General features: G+C 60.8%; 1 protein-coding gene across 1 annotated transcript; it reads right to left on the bottom strand.

Annotated features, from left to right (window-relative positions):
- Positions 1-785: 785 nt before the first annotated feature.
- Positions 786-22,452, bottom strand: TECPR1 (tectonin beta-propeller repeat containing 1). Its single transcript, XM_021680110.1, has 24 exons — positions 22,228-22,452; positions 21,598-21,780; positions 21,200-21,322; positions 20,175-20,300; positions 18,041-18,215; positions 17,835-17,935; positions 15,982-16,083; positions 14,550-14,695; positions 11,808-12,289; positions 11,528-11,673; positions 10,642-10,797; positions 9,980-10,129; positions 9,737-9,894; positions 8,649-8,776; positions 7,518-7,620; positions 6,347-6,443; positions 6,199-6,278; positions 5,158-5,214; positions 4,484-4,664; positions 4,077-4,212; positions 3,135-3,227; positions 2,412-2,518; positions 2,133-2,252; positions 786-1,964 (listed from the first exon to the last, which is right to left on the bottom strand). Exons 1-24 carry the CDS (start codon positions 22,450-22,452, stop codon positions 1,803-1,805), a joined length of 3,537 nt encoding a protein of 1,178 aa, XP_021535785.1. The 3' UTR covers positions 786-1,802.
- Between the last annotated feature and the right edge of the window lie 1,238 nt (positions 22,453-23,690).

Genomic DNA, 23,690 nt, shown 5'->3' with positions numbered 1-23,690 from the left:
AGGCCTGCTGCTGGGTCTGCTCCCTCAGCCTTTGTCTTGGGCCTTCCTGCCCTGCAAGGGCGCCCAAAGCCAGCGACCCCCCCAGCCCCGGGCCTCGCACCCACCTGCAGACCGGACCTGCGTGAGCTCTGAAGGCCGAGATCCCCGCGGACTGGAGCCCAGAAACCAGAACTGCGACTTCTCTGTGTGGGAAAACCTACCCGGAACTGAATGGCCAGTGCCCCTGCTGTAATTGTGGTAAAAATGTTTCTTAAGTGACCCAAATCTGCTTTGATTTCTCCTAATGGTCCCTTCAGAGTACTAATGAAACCAATGCTGTGTCATAAAACAAAATTAAAAGATTCTACCACGACTGCTACTGTGGCCCCAGGCTGGACACTCATGGCGAACTGTGCGTTTTCATCACAAGGTAGCAATAAAAAAACTAGCACGTCCTTTGCGCTCTGGTGTGAGTTTTTATTGACTAAAGCATCCAAGGAATCGAGATGGTTCGGCGGTGCTGAGCAGGAAGACGGTGGGCGCTCAGCCCCGAGGACAGTCGCCCAGCCACGGACAGTGAGTCACCGCGGAATGGCAGGTCACTGCTGTAGAAGAAACCCGCAGTGCCCAGCCGGAGACAACCTGACAGGTGTGAACACCCAGGACAGCGTCCCCAACCCACACTCGCCCCTCCCGGTCGCACCTCCACAATTCCAGTGCCCTGCAGCAGGGGGCCTCGGAGGAGACCTCCTTCGGGTCAGCCTCTGCTGACAGGCCCCACCCTGACCCCCCCCCCCCATGGGAATTCCAGGGAAGGCCGGAGTCCGTTCCTTTTGTCCCCAGATGAGCGAGGCCCTCTTGGGCTCCCATGGCCTCCAGGCAAAGCGTCTGGTTGCAGGAAGCACATTGGAGGCTTCGCCAAAGGGGCCGTGATCACATAAGCAGCCGCAGAGAAGGGGCGCCTGGCCGGCTCAGTTGGTACAGCCTGCGGCTCTTGATCTCGGGGTTGTGGGTTTGAGCCCCACGATGGATGTAGAGATACTTAAAAATAAAATCTTAAAAAAAAAGCAGAGAAGCTGCAGGATGGGAGGTGCCTTCCTGCGGGCCTGGAGAGAGGGCTCCTGCCGTGGCGTGCAGGGCTTGGGGCTGCGGCCGGCACACCCCATGTCCCCACGGCCCCTACCGCCTGATCAGACACGGGGTGGGGCGGGGTAGGGGAGGCTGGCTGGGGGCGAATGCCAGCAAGTTCTGCACGCAGACAGCTTCTCCCAGCCCTGCCAGGGGCTTGTGCCCACCCAGGAGAAAGACACCCCTCCCCAGACTTTCCTTCCAAGCTGCCAACTCTCGCTTAACTTCTGAAATTAAACCGTATTCTCGCGTCTGGCTCTGAGAAAGCATCCCAGAACAGTGCAAAGTGGCCCTGAGCCCCACAGCCATTTTCTTTGTGCGGGGGGAGAGGAGGCGTACCCCATCTGTTTGGGGACACTGGGGGTTTTGTGGAATTGGCTTCCCTGGGGCAGCATTCCTGGAAGGCTCCAGGTTCTCGTTCTGGGAAGGCGGGAGGCAGACTGGGGAGGGACATGTGGGAAGGGGCCCCCAGCCCTCTCCGTGGCCCTCCTTGCAGACAGGGACACGTGTGGGAGCATCCACAAAGCTTCACATTTCTGGGCTGGTTCAGCCAGTGCCTCTGAAGTGGCCGTGACCTGAGGCCAGGTTCCCTCCAGGATCCACATTCAAGAATGGCTCAGACGGAAAGGCTCACTATCAACCTTGATCCTTCACACCTGCATGAAACCTGCTTCAGGTGAGGCGGGGAGGTGGCCTCAGCAGCAGACAGGGCCGCGGGCCTCGTGCGGGGCTCCGGCCGCCCTCGAGGGCGTGCTGGGGAGGCCCGGCTCCCCACTCCAACCAGTGGCTGTCTCCTGGGACCTGCTCCTGAGGGCTCTGGTGGCATTGGCCCGGACGGTGATGTGATCCCAGCCCCCCTGGAAGGAGAGAGCCTCGTCACCCACGGCTGCCGGGGTCCAGGGGAGAGACCACGCTTCCAGCCTGCAGGAGATCAAGGACCCCCGGGGGGCTTGGGGCCTCCCACCCACCCATGGTGACCACGCCGCCCTGGGGCCAGGTAAGCCGCCCGCATAGGCCTTGCTCACCCCGATGCCGTAGTCCCAGCCCTGGCCCTTGGGCTGTCGAGGCTGCACACCAGCACGATGGCACACGGTTCCCCGGCTCAGGCTGTGGCTCCCCGGGACCTTGTTGGCGATAATCCAGACCTGGAACACAGACCCGGTGAGGGCCCAGCCCCCAGCTCCGGTCGGACCGTGGGGATGACAGCGGGGAGACCAGAGCAGGAACCCGGAGCACCCCAAGCCCCCAGGGCAAGCGTCCGCCTTCGGCCCCCGCCCCACGCCCCCCCGCCCCGGCACCCAGACCTGGTCCAGGGGCCCCACGGACACCCGGCACACGTTGTTGGACACGTGCTCCCAGCTGGAGCCCTGCGGGTAGCTGGGCGTCACCCCCTGGCGATACCACAGGTTCCCTGGAGAGAGAAGGGCCCAGAGTGTTGGGACCCACTTCGGGGTCTGGCCACGGAGACAGAGGCGGCTGTCCCCACACTTGCTGGGGCTCCTGCCGGCCCAGGAAGAGAAAAGCCGGGGCCGGGGCCAGCTCCACGCCCTCCACACTGGACTCCACCTGAGCCTCAGCATCGCCCCGCTGGGCTGGGGCGCTATCGTCGCGCTCTCTACGCATGAGAAACGGAGGACAAGGAATTGTTTAAACAAATACAGAGAACAGGGTCTGGACGCAAAGCCCTGGTTCCAGTTCCGACTCTGCCCTTCTCCTGGCCTTGCTCGTCAAGAGGACAGCCGGAAAGCAGAAAAGGGAACTGGCGAGAGCCTTGCCTGTGGCACAGGTGGGTGACCTCCGCCAGCCCCAGGCTGCCCCGGGGGGCAGAGCTGCCGCCCCCCCCCCCCCGCCCCGCACAGCTGGGGACAGGGACTGGTTCGGAGGCTGACCTCAGGCTGACGGCCTCTCATGGTGGCTTACAAAGCTCTCGTGTCAGGGACCGGGCCTGGTGAGGGTCTTGTCCCACTAGGGTGCTCGGGGACGCCTTAGTCTCCCCTGGTGACCACTGAGGATCAGAGACAACTTGCCGTTTTCGTCCAAGGCGTAAACCGACGTCTGCCCCACGGACACCTGCTTCAGTCTCTGCTTGGGAGGGGACGGGATGTGGTACCAGCAGTCGCCTGTGGCGCAAGGTCGGACTCAGGGTGCGGCCCAGTGACCCCAAACCTGCCACCCCATGTGCTCGTGGACCACGTGGCCTCCCCTGCAGCGTGCAGGCTTGAGGCAGGAGTGGCCGGCCTCTGTCCCCAGGCCAGCCGGGCCACACACACGTGACGGGGCCCGGTGTGAGCTGAGGGCCAAGCAGAGCAAAACCCCCAACACCCCACCTCGCCCAGGGCCCTCAGAGGCTGTGGCAGGTTCCAGACGGTGGGGGCCAATGGGACGATCTCGGAACAGGGACACCAAGGTGCTCAGCCTGGCACGTGGTGGACAGTCCATCTTGGGGCCACCACGCACCACCACGCACCACCGTGCCACCATGTCCCATCCCCGTGTGGAGGGCAGCAACGTGCGAGCCACCACCCGTCTGTCGGGACATCCGACATCCAGCCAAGAACAAGCCAGCATGGCCTGCACGCCCAGAGGGCTGTAGAGCAGTCAGGAGGCCATGCAGGGCCACCCCAGGAGGGCGTCCCGAAGGGCAGGACGTGCGAAGTGCCCACGACCAGCGATGCCCTGGGCTGGAGGCCAAGGCTGGTGAAGGGCGGCTGTGAGGGACCGCCCCGTCACTGGGATGACCGCCCCCCAGTCGGTCCCAGCAGGAGGGGGTGAGGCCTCTGGGCGTCCTGGCTTGGCCCCAGTCCACAGGCAGCCCTGGCTCCACGCTTGTCCAGCTGAACTGAACATGAAGAGAACCATCTTCCTTCCTCCAGAAGCAGAAGCATGTGCAGCCTCGCTCTGACCAGCCCCGGCCACCCGTTGTCCCCACTCACAACTGGCGGGGACCCTCCTCGAGAGGTAGCACTCACCAGCCGGTTGCATGGGGGACACGGAGCCCCGGTAGAAGGCAGAGCCGTCCCTGGCGACGGCCCACACCTGGTGGCAGGCCCCGATGGAGACGGAAGTGAAGGGCTGGTCGGTGCCCACGTGCAGCCAGGAGGAGCCCTGGGGATGGGAGCCAGGGGGGACACTGAGGCTGCCGGAGTCCAGCCTCTGCCCCTCCCCCTGCCCAAGGTCCCAGGAGCTAGTGACCCCCTCGGGCCACCTATAGTGTCCACCTGCCCCAGGGACTGTCCTGGGCAGGCCCCGGGAGGCCTGAGCCCCGCTGGACTTCGGTCCAGAGTTGTCCTTTGGGAAGAACCTGCCGGAACCCCAGGAGGGCCCAAGGGCTGACAGGTGGGCAGGCCCAGTGGCCCTTCGGAGGCAGGGTGCTCACCGCGGGGTTGAGCTCTGACACGCCCAGGCGGCACAGCACGTCCCCCTTGTCGCTGACGGCCCAGAGGGCGATGCTGTGCCCACTTCTGTCGGTACTCGGGCTCTCTGGGATGATGGACACGTCCCCAAGGGTGATAGGGGCCACCTCCAGCCAGGGCCCACTGGTCACCAGCTTACATTTTCTGCACAGTGAAAGAGAGCAGAACCCAGGGGTCTGATGCTACAGCAGGCCACCTGCTCTGGACGCGTAGGCAGGAGGCTGCAGATGGTAGCAGTGGGCCGCCCTTCAGCCCACACGGCCTCCGCGGGCCTGGTGGGGAGGGCCAGGACCACCCCCAGCGCCTAGGTGGGCACCCCTTTCCGATGGTCAGGAACGAGGGGCCTGGAAAGGCGGCCCCACCCTGCCCTGCCCCAAGCCAGGCCTCCCATCCCGACCTGCCTGTCCTGCTCAGAGCAGAGCCTGCCAGTGACATTTCTCTTATTTGTTCTTGAAAACAAACTTCAGAAACCAGAGAGCGTTGGGAGCCCAAGGGCATTTCCTGGGCTGACATTTACTTTGATTCTCTTTCCCTCCCACCTCTCTCTCTGCTTTGCTCCCATGCGGACTGGCCCAGGAGAGCCCTGTAGGAGGGGCAGGCCCACAGCCCCCAGCTACCGAGTCACTCCCATCTTTACCTGGCCCAGCACCTTCTCCTGACAAAATCCTTCATGGTTTTGTACCCATGGTACGAGCTGCAAGAGAAAGAAACCAAAATCAAGACCACTTTGTGGAAGTTTCCAGAAAGGGACCCTGCGTGCGTGCACGCGCACACACACACATTCTTTTTCCACTTGTGTAGGGCAGAGCCTCCGTGTGAGCCACACGGAGGTATCTGCTCCACAGATAGCAGGTACCCCAGGACATGAGGCTTGCCTGGCCGGGGTCTCTGGGGCTCAGGTCTCCCCGAGGTCAGGGTCTCCAGGGGCCAGGATGTGGAGGTTGCCAGACCAAGGGTTCTAGCTAGGGGGCTCTGAGCCCACCCACCCCGGCACCGGGCCCATCAGAGCCCTTCTGGGGAACAGCTGAGCTGAGGTCCAGAGACAAGGGGAGGGTCAAGGCCAGGAGGCTTGGCTATGGCTGGAGGGGACGCCTGTGGGTTCCCCCGTCTGAGACACCTGCCTCATTCCTGGGCCTGGGCCTGCTCAGAGGCCCTGGCTCGGGCTCCCACAGCTCTGTCTTCCACATGGATGTGACTTGTGCCCCGTGAAGGCCTGCTGCCCACCAGGGCCCCCTGGCTTTGTGGACCTGTCACCCACTTTTCCCCTTGCTTCTCAGGACGGCGCTGGCCTCACTCCACACTTTGTTCAAGCTGCCTCTTCACCCGACACCTTCCTCCAGCACCCGTGCCCATCACGCAGGCCCTGGCCCAAAGCTCCCCAAAGCCACCCCTGACCAAGCAGCCCAGGGCACCCCCAGAACCCTCCCCCAGTGCAGCAGGGACAGCAGCGGGCTGCTGAGGGAGCCATGGCGGTCCTCCCTGAGCCCGACGCTGAGCTAGGTATGGCCGGGGTGCGGGCCTGAGCTCATCTCGGACTGGCTCCAAACCCTGCCGGCAGCCGAGGTGGGCACACAGGGGGTCTGCTCCTCGGCCACAGCCGAGTGCTTGCGGGGGCTGCAGCGACCCGGGAAGGCAGGGCCGGAGGCCAGGGCCCCGCCACACGCAGAGAGGTGCTTACGCAGGGAAGTCACTGGCGTACTGCCACCCCTCCTGGTCCGTGCCCCCGGGAACGCTGAAATCCACAGACCAGTCAGAAACCTGGAAGAGAGGTGGATCAGCATGGGCAGGCCCCAGCGCCAGACCCCGCCCCGCAGCCCGGAGCTCACCCAGGTCCACTGCAGGGACGGGGGCTTCGTGCCAGCCTTGGTGCACTCGTGCAGCCCCGAGGCGTCGCTCCACATATACCGGTCGGTGGGCAGGCCCCTGCGGCGGACAACGGGGGTGGTGGGGTGACTTGGAGGAGGAGACGGGCCAGCACCAGCTGGTGACAGACATGAGCACCTGGGCCACCTGCATCTCCAAAGGGGCCAGGGCCAAACCGGAACTGCCCCGGGGCGGGGACAGCAACCCGCTGACCGCCCATCACATGGGAGCCCGGGTGACCCCTGAGGCCAGGCCACCCGCCCGAGGGCTCAGAGCCCACCTCTTCCCCTCTTACGGGTCGCTGTGCCCCCAAAAGATGGTGAAGCCTTATCCCCAGTACCCATGTGACCTTACTTGGAAAGAAGGTCTTTGCAGGTGATCAAGTCAGAATGGGGTCCTTAGGGTGCGCCCTAAACCAATACGACAGTGTCCTTGCTGAGTTCAAATTTCCCAAATAAGGAAAGTGATGTGAAGACGGGAAAGAGCGGACTGTCCCTCACAGCCCTCAGAGCGAAGTGGCCCTGCCCACAGCTCGGTTCTAGACGCCCCAACCTCAAGATGGGGAGAGAATGAACGCCCGTCGTTTAGATTGCCCAGTGCGTGGTGCTTGGTGACAGGAGCCGAGCCGACCCAGACACTCACAGAGCGACAGGCCCCACACGATGGTGTCGGGCAGGTGGCCATGAGGCTCAGCTGGCAGGAGCCACGGCCCTCGGTGTGCACGCTCTGCGGGGACCAGAGAGCATGCGGCTGCCCTGTCCCTCTTCCGAAGGACAGAGGAGGAAGCGGGGATGCAAGGAGGTCGGCATTCTGCGGGGACACTACACAGCCACGCAGAGGTCCCCGGGACATCCTTTGGCACCGTGTTTCAACTGCCTCAGCAAAACTCAAACCCTGATTTACTGGGGTGAACGGAGAAACCCACAAATATTTACACACAAGGAAATCCTTCAAGCTGCAGGTGTGACACTGAAAGGTCATGAACGATCTCCCCGTCCGAGACGGACTGGAGCTTAGATGAGCTGGACAGCCCTCGGGGACCCCACGGTGAGGCCATCACAGACCATCTTTGTGTTCCCGTCGAGACCGTGGCCTGGGCCAGGCAGGCCCCTGGCTGGCGCCCAAGCCGCTCACCTGCTGGAGTAGCCCGTGACGGGGTTCCAGCGCTGGTTCTCGTAGATGTAGACGCACTTCACGTCCGACTGCGTGTAGATGTTACTGGTGCTGCTGGCCAGGCCTGGGGGGAGAGGAGGCTGCCGGCTGGGGACTCAGGCTTCCGTCTGAAGCCCTGAAGGCCGCAGAGAGTGGGCAGGGAGGGCCAGCAGAGAGGGGTTCACGGGCCTGGCTTGGGGTTCTCGCTGCGTGATTATTCTGCTCCTCCGTGAGCAGACCCACAGCGCATTACATCTCCTGTCCACGCCACCTTGAGCTCCTGGGTCTCACACCCAGTTCTTGGCTGCCCCTCTTCCCTCCCTGTCTTCCCACTGACCAGGTACCAGGCAGGTGGGGGGCCCCACCAGCTCCATCCTTATTAACACTCACATAACATCCACCAGCCCCAATCTCCTTACATTTGTAAAATGGGAACAAACGTAATTCCTGCCTCACAAATGAGGAAGATGGGCAGTTCCCGTGGTCTTAGTGGACCACACCTGGTTCTCTAGGATTGGCCATCCCTCACTGTAGGGCATGTGGGCTGTGGCTTGGAACTTTCCACTCCAGAGTCTGTTTCTGCCTGCATTTCCCAGGAGACACAGGACCTTGCTTCCCAGAACTTGGGGAGCCAACAGGGGTTCGGCAAGGTCTCATCCCCTAAGGCATGACCCACCTATTCAGGGGCTAGAATTCAGGCCTGGGAATCAGGAGACCCAGGTCCTGGGGCCACCCCAATGTGCCCTGAGGCATCGTCGAGGCGTCGTCTGTGAAGTGAGGGGTGGGACACAGTGGAGGCTCTGGCAGCTGCCTTTCTAGAACCTGCAAGGCCCCCAGCTCAGCTGCGGGTGCCCAGGAAGGCGCACTGGAGGCCAGGCCTGGTCTCCGGGCTCTCACACCTGGAGGGTTGGCCCTGGGACCATCCTCTGTGGAGGCTGGCTGTGGTGAAGGTCACCGGTCAGCCCGCTGTCGGCTCAGAGTCAACACTGGGACAGTGGCTCCGGAGTGGGGCAGGGAAGCCAGGTGGGATTAGAGGAGGGACTGGCCCAGGAAGGCTGTGGGCAGGGCTCGGGGAGCTGGTCCCGCCAGCCTCCGTGTCCAGGCCGCTCTCACCTTGGAAGCAGCCTCCGCCGTAGCCGCCGGTGTAGACCCAGGCCGTGTGGTCGTAGCCGATGCCCCACACCACACCCCGGCCATTGGCCTCCACCACCCGCAGGTGGCCTCCCATCTGCCGCCAGAACCTGGGGCGAGCGGAGAGAGGTCACGGAGACACGCGCCCCGGCACACCTTGCCAGTCTTCTACCCCTGCAGCACTTTGGCTCACTGGCCTCCCCTGAACATCCGATTTTGACTCCTCTTCGGTCTCAGATTGGTGGGCTGTATTAAGGACGATGGCACCTGCCTGGCTTCCCATCCGGCAGTGATCGGAGCTAACACGGCCCCAGGGTGGGCGCAGGAGACTCAGGGTTTGCAGGTGAGGGGTCGAGCCAGCAGCCCCCGTTCCTCACGGCCCCTGGGGGTCTGGGCCGGGCGTGTGGGGGCAGAAGGCAGGGCCATCTCATCTGGATGGGCCATGACTCGGGCCAGCACACTGCGGGGCCACAGCACAGCTTCCCAGGCGTGCAGAGTGCAGGGTGCCACCTGGGTCACCCTCCCGTGTGCCAAGGTCCTGCCCACTGTCCCCAGAGGCCGTCTGACTTGTCCATCTGGGTTCTGGGCACCCAGGGCCTCCAAGAATGGACGAATGAAGGGTGGGCACATGCATCCACTCTCCCCTCCTGAGTGGGGCCTCCCGGTCTCACCTATGTTTCCCCTGGTCCTCAGGGGCTCAGGGGGACCGAGGGGAAGCCCTGGGTCAGAATTGGGAGCACTGTGTCTCCTCCTGGGTCCCCATCTGCCTTCCCACCCTAAATGCCAGATGCCCCAGAATGGGGCTACCAGTGCCCCCTGCGGGTGACCTCGTTCTATCCCCTGCCACCTACAGAGCCACCCCCGCCCTGCCCCCCAACACACGGCATCTACTTGGTGGCACCTATGTGCCTAGCCCTGCCAGGCTTCTGGTCCCCCTTGGGGTCCTCCAACAGGCCCAGGAAGACTCGAGCCCTGGGAACCAGCCGGCCATTCCTGTGGCTGGCCAGTGGGCAGCAAGGCCCTTCCTTCTAGAACCCGCCCTGGGCTAGCGAGGGGCAGAGCTGACTCACATCTGGTCGCAGGGCAGCATGTGCTCGGAGGCCTCCAGGTCCGGGCTGGGCTCGCTCACAAAGATGTCCCCCTTGCACGTGATGGACCAGATAGCCTGTGGGGAGGGGCGGCCGTGGACCCTCCGGCTCTCGCAGCAGGACAGGTTGAGCAGGGCGAGCTGGCGCAGGGAAAGGGCCGGTCAGTGCTGGGAAGGGGCAGGACCACTGCCCTCGGAGCCCGGCCCGTCGGTCATGTGCGCTCACCCAGTCATTCATGTCCTGCTCGGTGGCAGCGGCCAGATGCACAGGCCACCTCTGCCGCGTCCTCTCGGACGTGTAGAGGGCGAAGGAGTGCTTGGTCTCATTGAGCACGGGGACCAACACCGTCACCTCGTTGAGGAACACGTGGATGTACTGTTAATGGAGGGCGGAGGGCAGGGCCGTCACCGGGGCAGAGGGGGACCCGGGGGGCCGGGGGCACAGTGGGCCTCTGGGTGGAGCCCCTGCCGTGCTGGAGGGACAGGGATGGCCGGGGGCCCCCCTGGTTCCCGAGAGCCCGTCCTAGGGGTCCCTGGGGCCTGTGGGTTCGAGTGGTGGGCTCTGGGGCCACGCGTGCTCAGCAGGGAAGCCTAGTTCATGAACGAGTGCCTTCGTGACATTCTTGATGTCGACAAGAGCACTCGAGAACCCAACTGCCTGGGTTCAAACCCCAGCGCAGGGAGGGCGGAGGGGCTTTAAGTCCCTGAGCTGAAACCCCAGGGACTGTCAGCGGCTCCGTGAGGAGGGGGCCCACTGACGCTGCAGCAGGGGACTCCATACACCTGCCGGCCGCTGACCTGGTGCCAGACACGGTCCCCGACTGAGCACCTTGGGGCCGGTGTCCAGGCCTGGCCCTGGGCCCCCTCCCCCAGGAGCCCCCCACACACCTTCTTCTCCTCGTGGACCACATAGTAGATGAAGAGGATGCTGTCCCGAGCCCCGTCGAGCCCCGTGAACTGCTCCAGGGCCACGCGGACGTCCACCCACTTGTGGGGTTTCCAGTCACACCACCACTGCAGGGCCCCCGTCTTCACCCACACCGACTGCAGCACACGTCCCAAGGGCACAGGGCAGAGTCACAGGCAGGCCCCGGGGCCCCGGACTCTGGCCCCGTGTGTACCCAGCTCCCTAGCTTCCCCCTAATGACCAAGGCGGCGCCATCATACACCCCAAGTGAGTGTTGTCTCTGCACACCCTCCGGATTCTCAAATAGCCTGTGGGGTCGGCACTCTTACCCCATGCTCGAGATGGGGAAACTGAGGCTCGGGGAGGTTCTGTGCCTGACCCAATGTCACTGAGGGAGTCAGTGGCAAAGCTGGGGCCCACAGCTGGTCTGCCTGTGTCTGGAGGCCCGATGCGTAGCCCCCAGTGAGATGCTCCCAGACCAGCAGCCAAGGGGCTCCGGGCCAGCCTTCAACCCCGTCCTCACTCGTCTCAAACGCCACACCCCCTTGGCTCTTGGGGTTCCTTCCGGGGGGAAGGGGACGACAGCCCTCCCCCGTCCACGCCTCCCACTGAGGCTGGTATCTGGGTCCCCAGGGCCGAGGCTGTGCCTAGAGCCCAATGGGGCCTGAGTTCTGCATGGATGAGTCCAGGACTGGACTCATGTCTTCATCCCTGAATCTACGGGGCCTGGAAGGGACGGCTTCACCTCCGAGCTCGGCGGACGGAGGAATGGATGCCTCTCTTCTCCTCCACCTCCCCTTCGGGACAGTGTACCATAGGCGCTCAGTGCGTGCCAGCGGAAGGACGGTGCCTCCGGGAACTGCCCACCTGCTCCACGGCCTGCTCATAGTGCCGGAAGTGCTCCAGCTCCCGCTTGGTCCTTTCCGTGAGCTGCTGGAAGATCTGCTTCCGCCAGGCGGTGGTCTGCGCCGGCATGATGGACAAGGAGAGCGTCTGCACCGAGGGGGACAGGCCTGCAGGCCAGCGGAGCCTCAGGGCCAGGCGCCCGGCCCGCCCACAGCTGGGCAGCAGGCCAGGGCTCTTTCCTCGGCTACCCCCCGCAAGGAGCACCCTCTGGGGTGCTGGGCCCTCGGACACCTGCGCTTACCCGACTGGACGGTGAACCACTTGAGGACAGCGTGGGCCTCGACGGCACAGCCTCCTCCTGACACCCAGGCCCACAGCGGGTGGTCATCGGCCCCATAGGGTTCCTCCAAGCCCAGTGGGAGGAGCCCCAGCGAGGAGAGGCTGGTGGTCTCCGGAAAGCCAGCGGCCGAGTGGCTGGGTGCTCTCTTGGGCTCCTTCAGGTCAATATTGGTCCAGGGCAGTTCGGCCGGCGTGGAGGCCGGGCCAGGGCGAGGCTCGGGCCCAGGAGTCTGAGTGGCCGGGCCAGCGACCTCCACGGCACGCTCTGTGATCCTGCCGGTGCCTGAGGCCAAGCTGTCCCTGGGGTTCCTGGGACCGTCCACAGACTCTGCAGGGACAGGCTGGTCAGGCCCCGGTCTGTCGGCTTCCAAAGAGGCGTCCGTGTCGCTCGGTGCACAGGACTCACCACTGCCCCTTACCTCGTCGCCAAAGAAGCAGCCAGCACTGGGGACAAGAGGGGCAGACCCGTGACCCCTTCGAGAGAAGGACACGTGCTGCTGTGGGCAGGCCTGGCCCGTCCGGTGTGACCCCGGACAAGCTGCAGCCGCGCCGTGTCACACACACACGGATAGCCACCTCCCGGGGAGCTGGACAGCCCGGTCTCACCCCAGGCCGATCATATCATTTATCTGGGGGTGGAAATCTGGGGGTATTATTATTTTCGTATTGTGGCAAAATACATGTGATGGAATATTTACCATCTCAAATGACGTGGCATTAAATACACCCACAAGGTTATGCAACCACCACCACCTCGTTCCAGAACTTTGTCGTCACCCCCACGTGGAAACCCCGTCCCCATTAAGGAGCCACTCTCCATACCCACCCCTCGGCCTCCACTAATCGGCTTTCTGTCCCTATGGATTTGCCTCTTCTGGACACTGCATTTAAATGGCATCGCGCGATATTCGGTCTTTTGTGACTGGCTTCTCTCGCTTCGTATGATGAGGTCAAGGTTCACCCACGTTGTAGCATGACTCAGTACTTCCTTTTGTTGCTGAAGAATATTCTGTTGTATGGAAACTCCACGTTTTATTTATTCATCTGCGGATGGACATCTGAGTTGTTTGTACCTTTTGGCTACTGTGAGTAACGCTTCTATAAACACTCACATACGAATTTTTGTTTCGATGTCTGTTTTCCGTTCTTCTGGGTATAGATCTAGGGGTGCGAGTGCTGGGTCACGGGGTCGCTCTATCTTAATTTCTGGAGCAACTCCAAGACTGTTTCCCACAGCGGCCACCCTGTTTACCTTCCCACCAGCACCGCACAGGGGTCCCAATCTCTCCCCATCTTGTCAACACTTGGTATCGCCTTTCTTTTTGACTACACCTCTCCCGGTGGGTGTGAAGTGGTATCTCATTTGTGGTTTTGGTTTCTATTTCCCTGATGACTAATGATGCTGAGCGTCTTTCCATGTGTTTGTCGGCCATTTGCGCATCTACTTGGGAGAAATGTCTATTCCAGTCCTTTGCCCTTTTTAAATTGAGTTGTCTTGTTGTTAGTTGTAAGAGCTCTTTATATATTCTAGATACTGGACCCTTGTCAAATATATGATTTGCAAATATTTCCTGCCATTCTGTGGATTGTCTTTTCCTTTTCCTGATGGCGTCCTTTGATGCACAAAAGTTTTTAATTTTGATCAAACTCCAATGTCTCTACTTTTCCTTTCATTTTCGGTGCTCCTGATGTCATATTTAAGAAGCCATTGCCAAGACTAAGGTTTGGCATCAGTAGTTGTGGAAGCTTCTCAGCTGATTCCAATATTTGAGTACTAGCAGCTGAGAGCCTCAACCCTCAGGTAAATGAGGAAAGTCCAGGCCCGGCCAGCCTCCTGGGCCTCTGGGCACTCGGTGCAGCAGAGTGAAGACCGCCATGTTTGGGGGAGCGAAGGGATGTGGGCCAGGGTCTGGGGAGGGCCCATGCTGCTGTGGAGTGCTGTCCCAAGGGTCCCTGTGTCACAGGACTGGGCAGGTAAGCACTGCGGGCATTCGCGGTACAGAGCTGAGGTGATACCCTCCCCCTCCCGCCGGCTGAGACCCTAAGTCATCTGCCTGCAGTGACCGCCAATGGGCACAGCCGGGACTCATCCACACTCTACACCCATGACTCTCGAGGTGTGGTCCTCAGAGCTGTTAGCAGCGGGCACGCCTGGGACCGAGCAAATAACGCAAAATCTACCGAATGCAAGATTCTATGGAAACAAAAGCTCTGAGGCCGGGGCCTGGACGTCTGTGCGGGGACAAGCCCTCTGGGCGTTTCTGGTGCATGGCCAAGTTTGAGGTCCCTGTTCTAGACTAGAGAGACCCTCTGTCTTCTTCTCTGCTTTCCTTTGACAGAGGGGCCTTAGCATCCACCCCATAGAGAAGCCTTTTCTCTCCCAGACCTTGAGACTTCAGAACCAGTGGGCCAGCCCTGTTCAGGGACGACCCCCGGCTCCAACATGGACGGACACCCCAACCTCACCCACCTGCCACCTCCCACCCTGCCCCCAGCCTGCCCCTACGGGCCACCCTCAGGCCGAGCCCTGGCACCAGGCACAGGAAGGGAGAGACCTCACAGGCCCTGGCCCTTGCAGGCCGAGCCTGGTTTTTCCCTGCCTCAGACGAGGCCCAGCTGCAGCCTCCCCCAGACACTGCCCACCGAGACCACCGACAGCCCTTCCTGACCCGAGTCCTCCGTGCCCTGTTGCCCCTGGGATCACCTGAGGAGACTTGATGAGCTACCAGAGTGCGATCGGTCACTCTCTCGGCTGGCAACGATCGCCTTCCATGTTTTCCCACTGAGCTCGCTCTGGGTGACGCCCTGGCGGAAGTACACGGCCCGGTCCTCACAGCCAATGCCCCAAACCTGGCACAGAGAGAGGCACGGCTGGGTGGGAGGCCAGCACAGACCGGAAGGATCCCTTCCCTTCAGTGGTGTGGGGGTGAGCACCCCAAGGCTAAAGGACATGTCTGCAAATGCAGGCAGGACTCCCCCCCCCATACGTGCAGTGGGGGTGTGCGCACACACGCGTTACGGCTGGGAGGGTTGGTGGCGGGGGGACGTGGGTGCAGAGTCAGATGCAGGGAACAGAGGCCAGAGAGGACCGGGGGAGAGCACAGCACCAAGCTCAGAAGTGGGGACCCTGTCCTGGCTCCCCGACCTCAGGCAGACCCTGGGCTTTGGGCTGACAGAGCCCAGACGAGGTGGTGGTGCCGCTGGGCACCGCACTGGGACACAGAGTCCACCCACGTGCCCATCTTCCATGTAGCTTCTGGTGGGAAGAAAGCTGCTGCCCAAGTGAACCCAGAGGACTGGCTGGGTCTTTTTAAAGATGCAAGATAGCCTCCTTGATCTGGTGGCTGCGCAGGCATCCTCCCCTCTGCCTTTGGGTGCTGAGGAAGGAAGGTGTGCCGAGCAGCGGATGGGCCCAGGGAGCAGCCCATTTTGGGCCCTGGCTTATGGGGGTGCCTAAAGGGCCGCAGCCTGCCCCGGGTGCTCCCAGGTGGCCTTGCTGGGAGGGCCGTGGTGTCTCCATCACTTGGCCATGGCAGGCTGGCCCCCGTCCTCGGTCCCCCTGGGCACCAGCCAGCGCCTGTCTTGCCCGACTGTCGTGTACCCTGCCGACCGGGGTGGGTGGAGGACAGCATGGGGGCACAGAGAAGGCCAGCACCCCTGGGAAGAGCTTCTAGGCCAGTGCGCTGGGAAAGGAGTCACCTTCCCACAGTCAGTCTTCAAAGCAGCCAAACCTCGTTATCTATGAGGCCGCCACGCTGTACAAACTATGATGTTCAAGAGATGCTGTGTCTGTAAGGCTGGGAAGATAAGTTTCATTCTTCACTTACTGAGTGATTTTGCCCAAATCATTCTCAACAAAACCCTTCGGGTCTCCAGGGCACGCGCCCTTGGTCCGTGCTCACCACTACAGCGCTGAGCATCCTGAGGGAAGGGGCCTGGGACGAGCAGGGGCTGTGGGACCCAGGCGGAGAGAGCGCCCTGGGTGCCCTTGCAGGCCGGGAGCCTGAGGAGCGGCTGGGCACCCTCCCCCGCCCCCGGCTGGCATCATGGAAGCAGCAGGAGCCCCTGAGACCTCGGCTATGGATGAGCCGCTGACCCCGGAGGTTGGGATCCACGGCTCGGAGTCCCATGCACACCTGGTCGTTCAGCCCCACGTTCACCATCATCATGTCTCCAACCATCTCAATCCAGCTGGTGCCACAGGGATTGTGTGAGTTGACGCCTCTTCGGAACCACACCTGAGAAAGTCAGAAATCGACAGGCCCCCTTGGAGGGTCACTGAAACAGAAGATGGTTTTCAAAGGCTCTGGAAGAACAAATGAATAATTTGGTCCTTTGGTTCATGCCAAAGATGAGCAGAGCACATCACTGAGAAAGGCGACGTGATCCAGGTCCCTCTTCCCCACACCCCTGCCACATCCCCTCTGGGCTTGGCACTGTCCCACACAGTTGAGGGTTAACCTGCCCTCAGCCATACCTATCCTGGTGGTTTCTTGTCTCGTCTCTGGCAGAGAGCACTGCCCCTCCAGGAGACAAAGCTGCATGAAACTTTCTAGAATGTTCTACCAGTTCAGCACCTCTTGGCACCAGGGAGGAGCAGCAGCTGTCTCCCTGCACACAAAGCCAGGAGGTGGGCCTTCTCCTGGGCAATGTCTGCATCTCGAAAGCAGGCACTGACCTGTGAGCTTGGTGAGTGACATCTCACCCCCATGGACCTCTATGCAGTCCCCATCTTAGCCTGACACTTGGAAAATGTCATTTTGTCCAATCAAGCTTGCTTCTGTGTAAGATAACAGCCTTAACGATGTTATTTAGAAAAACCATTTTTTCTAAACCTATCAGGAGATAAATAACATATTTTGGATCTATTCTCACTGCTTTCTGAAACAGTCTCTTTAAGCCTAACTTTTCTCGGGGCACCTGCCTGGGCTTAGTTGGAAGAGCGTGCGACTCTTGATCTTGGGGGTCATGAGTTTGAGCCCCATGTTGAATGTAGAGATTACTAAAAAAAAAAAAAAGATAAAAGAAAACACCTGATTTTTTTTCATGTTAACTTATAAAAATACACATGATCCAACCAAATTTCTCTCAAGCCCACATGTGGCCCCGTGGCTGACCGCCCCCACCCCGGCCGTGCTCCCCACGACTATCCTTCCTCACTCTGGATGGCCGTGTAAGCAAGACCCTAGCAGTTCTGAGACTCAGAGAGGATCACGCATTATTAGCACTCACGTGTTTAACCACAGTTCCTGAGGCAGGATGCGGGGAGGTGACCGGTTAAATGAGAAACCCTCAAACCCCTTTTTTAACAATTTCTAGACTGCCTAAAATGTCTCCTTGACCCAAAGAAAGTTTGCACAAACATCCATCTGAAGACTGAGCAAATGGCTCATATAAATACAAGGTTCTGCTCATTGGATGCATTGTGTTCTGAGAGGGGCGTAGGGGTTTTGGGAGGTGGATGCTTCAGCTGATGGGAGCTTTGGGCTCAGGGACCTTCTGCATGGACAGAGACTCAGATGTGTGGGGGATCCATCCCCTGGGATGCTATGGGATGCCTGTGAGGTGGGGTTAGAGAGACCATAGAAGCAACCTGAAATCTGCTTATTTTATTGGACTTTGTCTGTTAATGTAAAAATGACAAGCACTGAGAGCAAAGGGGTATATTCAGTTAGTGGAGGATTTCAGAAAACTGGCATCTGACTATTTGAAATGTCATGGCCTACTGAGTTGTTCTGCACTTGGTATGGGGGTGCGGGCATATTGTGGAGATCATCAAGGCCTTCAACCCCAGAAAGTGCGTGGTGCTTGGCTGGATCTGCTCTAAGGGGTTGAGACCACACTTGCAAGAATAAAAAAACCACACAGCCCTCAACACTGAGCCCTGGGCTCCCATATGGGCCAGTGATTCCTTTCAAGAAAAAGAAACGAAGGAAGAAAAGAAATTAAACAGAGCCCTTGGCCCCAGCCCCCAGTGATGCCATCTTACTTTCCGGTCCTTGGTGATGGCCCAGACCACGCCAACTCCCACAGAGACATGCACGATCCCGTTTTCAGAGGTGGGAGGCTCCACTATGGACCAGGAACTTCCTACCCAGCCCCAGAAGAAAGAACAGGTGGCCCCCATCAGCAAGAGCACTGGGGAGAAGCTGGGCGTCCCCTGCCTCTCCCTATATGGGGCGTAGGGCTGCCCACCTTTGGGATTGTTCCTGTTGATTCCTTCCCGGACCAAGGCCTGCCCCTCCCAGAGCGTGACCCACAGGAGGTCGTGGGGCCCACAGCTGATCTGCACCGCCTCCCCTGGGGTGTCCACGAGGGACCACGATGAGCCTTCGGGGTTGGGGTGGCTGACGTCCTCTCTGTACCACACCTGGATGGCAAAGAAACCCACGGGAGGGTCAGACAGGGTCCGGCCAGGGCTCTGAGGCTGGCTGTGTGCCTGAGTGTACACCTGAGCCAGGTGTAGAGTCTCTGGGGCCAGGGGGCCCTGACTGTCCAGACTTGCTCTCCCTGCCCCCACTGCCATCCGGATCCTCATGCCAGATTAGATGCCCCCCTCCCCTGCTAAAAAACGTAATCCTGGATTTCAGTCATCCTGGGAGACAAACCCCTTTGGATCATCTGCTTGCAAGAACCCCTTCCCCATGGGCGCCTGGGTGGCTCAGTCGTTGAGTGTCTGCCTTCAACTCAGGTCATGGTCCCAGGGTCCTGGGATCAAGCCCCACATCGGACTCCTTGCTCTGCGGGGATCCTGCTTCTCCCTCTCCCACTCCCCCTGCTTGTGTTCCCTCTCTCGCTGTGTCTCTTTCTGTCAAATAAACAAATAAAATCTTAAAAAAAAAAAAAAAAAAAAAAAAAGAACCCCTTCCCCATTCACCTAGGGCCCCAGTTAGACCTCTGGCCCCAGCCTGGTGTCCTGTGCCCCCTAGTGGCCATGTACTCTCAGTACACCGTCTCTAGGGAAAGTGGGGTCCTTGACGGTTAAATGGGAAAACCCCCAAATCCCTTTCATACGAATGTTTAAAATGTCCACTTCTTTTCCCCCTTAACCTGAAAGCGATGAACATAATAAAATATTTAAGACTGAGCCACCTGGTCATGTTGTCCAAACTGGCTCGTGTCGTCTGGAGGGGGCTACATCTTGCTGCAAGGTGCAGGAGGGGTGGGGACCACCTCCCAGCCTGTCTTCACACTGGGGACCACGGCTTCCCAACCCTTTACCTCACCCTTACAGCTCACACTGCAGAACCACGCCTGGGCAGCCTCCCTCTGGTGGTTTGGGGGCCCCTCTGTCTCTCTCCAGCTCCTCCTGGAGCCCAGGGTCCTAGTCATACCTTTCATGGCCCCCAGGAATGGTGCAGGGTGGCACCAGCTAAGGGCCGGCACTCAGTGACTGCACACTGCTCTCCCACCCCTGTTCTCCCCTCTCTGCATCCAGGTGGTCATGGCCCCTCAAAGGGGGCTCTGTCACAGGCCAGCGCCCCACCATCCTTCAGCATGGCTCAGAGAAAACCCGCAACCAAGGCTGACCTAAGCCCAGACCAAACAGGACCCAGAGGTAAGCCTGATTCAAACCTACTGTGTCTATTCTGAAGCCAACCAGAGAATTTGGGTGAATTTGTGATAAAGATGACTGGATAGATGAAGTCTGCTCTAAAACCACAGCTGAAGTGTTCAGTCACCTGCAGGCAGGACCACCTACGTTGCTCCTGCCATCAGGGGCTGGCTTTACTCTTTAGTTCATAAACTCCCTGAGAGAAGAATCTCCTCTCCTCTCTAAATATCCATCCACCTACACACACACACACCCATCCACCCACCCACCCACTTACTCATCCAACACCCACCCATCTGTCCACCTGTCCATTCACCTGTCCATATGTAAGTCCCTCCCCCCATCCACAATACTATTGGAGACTGCTGTGTGGGAGCCACCAGAAGGGAACTGGCAGGGAGCTCAGAATCAGTCTAAGGAGACACTCTTGATGGCATCTGAGCTCAGGGTGGGCACTGATCAATGCTCTCGGAGCTCAGAGAAGGGTCAGGCCAGGACCAGGCATGAGGTGGGATGTCAGAGGCTTCTGGGAGGAGCAGGACCACAGGACAGCAGGATTCACAGGAGGGGTTCCTGTGGGGACCCCAGTAACATGCTGCCTTGCCTGCTCAGGGTAGTCCCCGCTGTCAGGACAGGAGGTGAGGAGGGCAGCCCCCTCACCCCTCTTCCACCCCGGGAGGACACCTGAAGGCCAGTCTCTCCTGCCCCGCTCCTGCTGTGGCCAGCCTCCCTCAGCCCCCTCCCATCCTAGGCTCAGGGGGACACAGGCCTTACCTTTCCCTGCAGAGACACAGCCCACACGGACAGGCGGCCCACGGGCTCGTCTGTGATTTCCCACCCCCCCACAGAGAGGTCATTGAAGGGGTCGGGCAGTTGCTTGGGGTCCTCCTTCGAAGGGATCTGAAACAAGGTGTGTGGCAGAGGTGGTCAGTACCTGTGGGCACCTGGCCAGTAGATGGCACTGTTCCCCTTCCGGTGGACACCTGAGCGGTGCACCCCTCCAACGCTCCCTCCCACCTCCCAGCACACTGCCTTCCATCCTCCAGCTCGGCCCACAGCCGCCTGACTTTATGGAGAAGGCAGCATTAAGACAGAGAGCTCCTGGCCCTGGGTCCCCTCTGCCCTGTTCTCCCTCTCTCGGGCACCAGGCCTGGGCCGCTCTCCCCGAGGGGTCACTGCTGCTCCAGCCTGGAAGACAGACGTACAAGCAAGGTCTCAGGTCTGTGCCTTGCGGTGGCCCGACCGCTGTGACTCTGTCCCCTCACCCTTCGAGAAGGGGGCCGATCACAGAACCTGGTCCTGTGGTGTAAGCCCTCCATGATGCTGGTCATGGGAGGTACCCTGCTCTCTGGGCTGCTCCCAGGGCAAGGGGCTGGCAGGCTGGGCTAGCGGCCCCACCTCATGGACCTCCAGAGGGGTCTGGTGAGGGTCCAAGGCCCTCCTCTTATGCAAGGCCACACAGGACCCTAGTCCAGGCCTCCTATCCCTAAGTTGGAAAGTTTTTTGGGGTCACGGGGACAACACAAGGGTCGGAGTGGTTCCTGTGGGAGTTGGGGGAAGGAAGAGGTATACAGACGGAGCCTCAGTCTGGGACAGAACCACCTGGAGGCCAGTCAGGTCATGTTCTATGCTGTCCTGGGCCACGGTCTAGTCTGGCTTCCTGTATGGCCAGCTCCCAAACGAAGGAACACACAGTACCACGGTGTTCTTGGGACAGGGTCCCATGCGACCCTCCCGACAGCCGGGACGGCTGTTGGGGTGCTCCCCCCCCCCCCCCCGGGCCCCACTGCAGCATAGACCTTGGCCCAGACGTCCCGGGACTTGTATCTCCTGTAGCGGATCCACCTCCGCCGCCGCACACAAGAATTCCACTTCTTGTCCCTCGTGTAGGTGGCGGGGAAGTCGATGGCGTACGTCCACCCCTGAAAGACCACGCGGGGGGGGGGGGGGGCTGTAAGGCTCCTGGGGAAGGGCGGAGCGGGGGCAGGCGGGGAGCAGGGTGGAAGAGGGAAGGAGACAGTGGTATGAGCCAAAGCCCCAAAAGCCACCTATCCTGAGCAGCGAGCGGGAGCACGCAGGGCGCCGGCTGGGGCGCTGGGGACGGCGCGGGGCGGGGGTGGGGGTGGGGGAGGGATGGGTCCAGCCCCAAGCACTCCTTCCCCACAGGGGAGCCCCAGCAGGAACCGAATTCACCTACCCCTTTCTCGGTGGGCTCCCCTCCAAAGTTCTCATCCACGTACCAGTCCGACTCCCACTCCCAGTGCTGCGAGGGCAGGGCCACCCCGTCCAGAGGCCGGTGCTGGAGCCCACTCACGTCACTCCACTGCCGGCGGTCACTGGGCAGGAACTTCTCACAGAAGCCGCCCACGGGGTTCCAGCGCTGAGGGCCAGGAAGCAGAGACGGGCCTGAGGCCTGCCGCCGGCCCGGGAGAGTGGGATCCTGCCGCTAGGGGACCTTCCTGCTGATCCCCAGGATGGAGAGAGGGCAGAGGCTCTGCCCGGAGCGCAGGGATCAGGGCCTCCCCACGGCTCGTCACCGAGAGCCAGCACTTGAGCATGGCCCCCAAGGGCAGAGAACCTGCTGCAGGCCACGGAGCCCCGAGGGGCAGGCAGCAGAGGTCAGGTCCAGGTTCCGGGCTCCTGGAAACCACCTGGAGCCCACCCTTGTGCGCACCTGGCCAGCCTGCCTTTATAAAGACACAACGGGGGCTCCGAACGCTATAGAACCCAGACTTGAAATAGAATGAAGGACACGAACGTCTGGGGCGGGCCGACTTCCTTCCCAGAAAACCGACCTGAGGCAGCCACCCAACACACGTGACCCCACCTGATTCTCATAGGCCTCCTCCCGGCGGCGGATGGGGACGTCGCTGGCGCACACGTAGACGTAGACCTGGTTGTCGCAGGCGATGCCCCAGCAGCACTGCGTGGTGGCGCTGACGCGCTTGAACTCCAGCGGGCTGTCCCTGCAGAGCTCCCAGTACTGGCCCGCCGTGGACAGCGTGTACACCTTCCCGAAGAGATCCACGGCCCACAGCATTGAGTTGGGCATGGCCGCGGCGGCCCGGGGAGAGCTGGAAGCAGGGGGCCGGGTCAGTGTCCGCCGCCAGCTCCCGGCGCCCGAGCCTAGGGCACGTTTTCCTTGCTTGTTCTTGCTTGCCCTCTAATGATGGGCATTCTTTTCAAACATAGAAAGATGTACAGAGGGGAAAAAAAATTGCATCTACCTCCCCAAATCTAAAGCATATCGTTATTTGGTCACATTTCCTCCCTATCTTTCTTGTCAAAAGAATAACGGCAAAGTCGTGGATCTAGTTTGATCCTATGCCCATCGCTGCCTCCCCAGGAGGCCTCTGCCCCACGGTGCGCAGATCCCCTCATTTATGCTGGTCTCACTGCTGACAATCCTATACGGGTTTGGTAAAAGCATCCCCATGGGTCTGGCACCCCAGCCAGGTCCTGCGGGAGCTCTGCAGCTGCATGGCGGGGATGTGAGGATCCCATCTTCGACCCCCTCTGGGTGACCACCACCCTCCCCTCCTTAGCCCCTCCCCATCTGCCATCCTCCACTCCTGCTCCTTTTTCTGTCCTCTTCCTTTCTGCCCTGGGCCCCCCCCTCCCCCGCAAGGCGACTGGTAAGTTCTATCACTGGCCACGCCCACACCTCCAGGGCCGACTGTGCTGGTGCTCCCCGGGGCCGATTCCTGGAGCCTGGCTTCTGGTAGGGTCAAGCCTCCTACCAAGGCAGGGCCACAAGGTCAGAACCTCAGCAGCGAAACAGAGCAGCTGGATGACAGCGGCCTGGGGGTGGGGGGCAGTGAGAAGTTCTGCCTGACACTGCCCCAGGGCCAGGAAGGAGGGAAGAGCTACTGGGAGACCGGCAGTGGTAGGCCGGGTGCCTCGAGCCTGCTGGGCCAGGCTGTGGGCACTTGGGACAGCGTGACGGATGCAAAGTGGCTGAGAACAGGAGCATCTGCTACAGGCACATAGGCTTTTCTGGAACAAAGCGTGTCTTACAAACACCAAGAAGAGAGCAGGCTGGGGAGGAAGTAACCAAGGGATGAGGAAGAAGGGAAGCAGAAGGAATAGGAGCGGGGCGCTGGTCACTGGGTTAAGCAACTGCCTTCAGCTCAGGTCATGATCCCAGGGTCCTGGGATCGAGTCCCACATCGGGCTCCCGGCTCAGCGGGGAGCCTGCTTCTCCCTCTGACCCTCTCCCCTCTCATGCTGTTTCTCTCTCGCTCGCTCTCTAAAAAATAAATAAATAAAATCTTTAAAAAAAAAAAAAAA

This window comes from Neomonachus schauinslandi, chromosome 5 (assembly GCF_002201575.2).
Source record: "Neomonachus schauinslandi chromosome 5, ASM220157v2, whole genome shotgun sequence".
Taxonomy (NCBI): Eukaryota; Metazoa; Chordata; class Mammalia; order Carnivora; family Phocidae; genus Neomonachus; species Neomonachus schauinslandi.
This window is presented reverse-complemented; position numbering and strand designations above follow the sequence as displayed.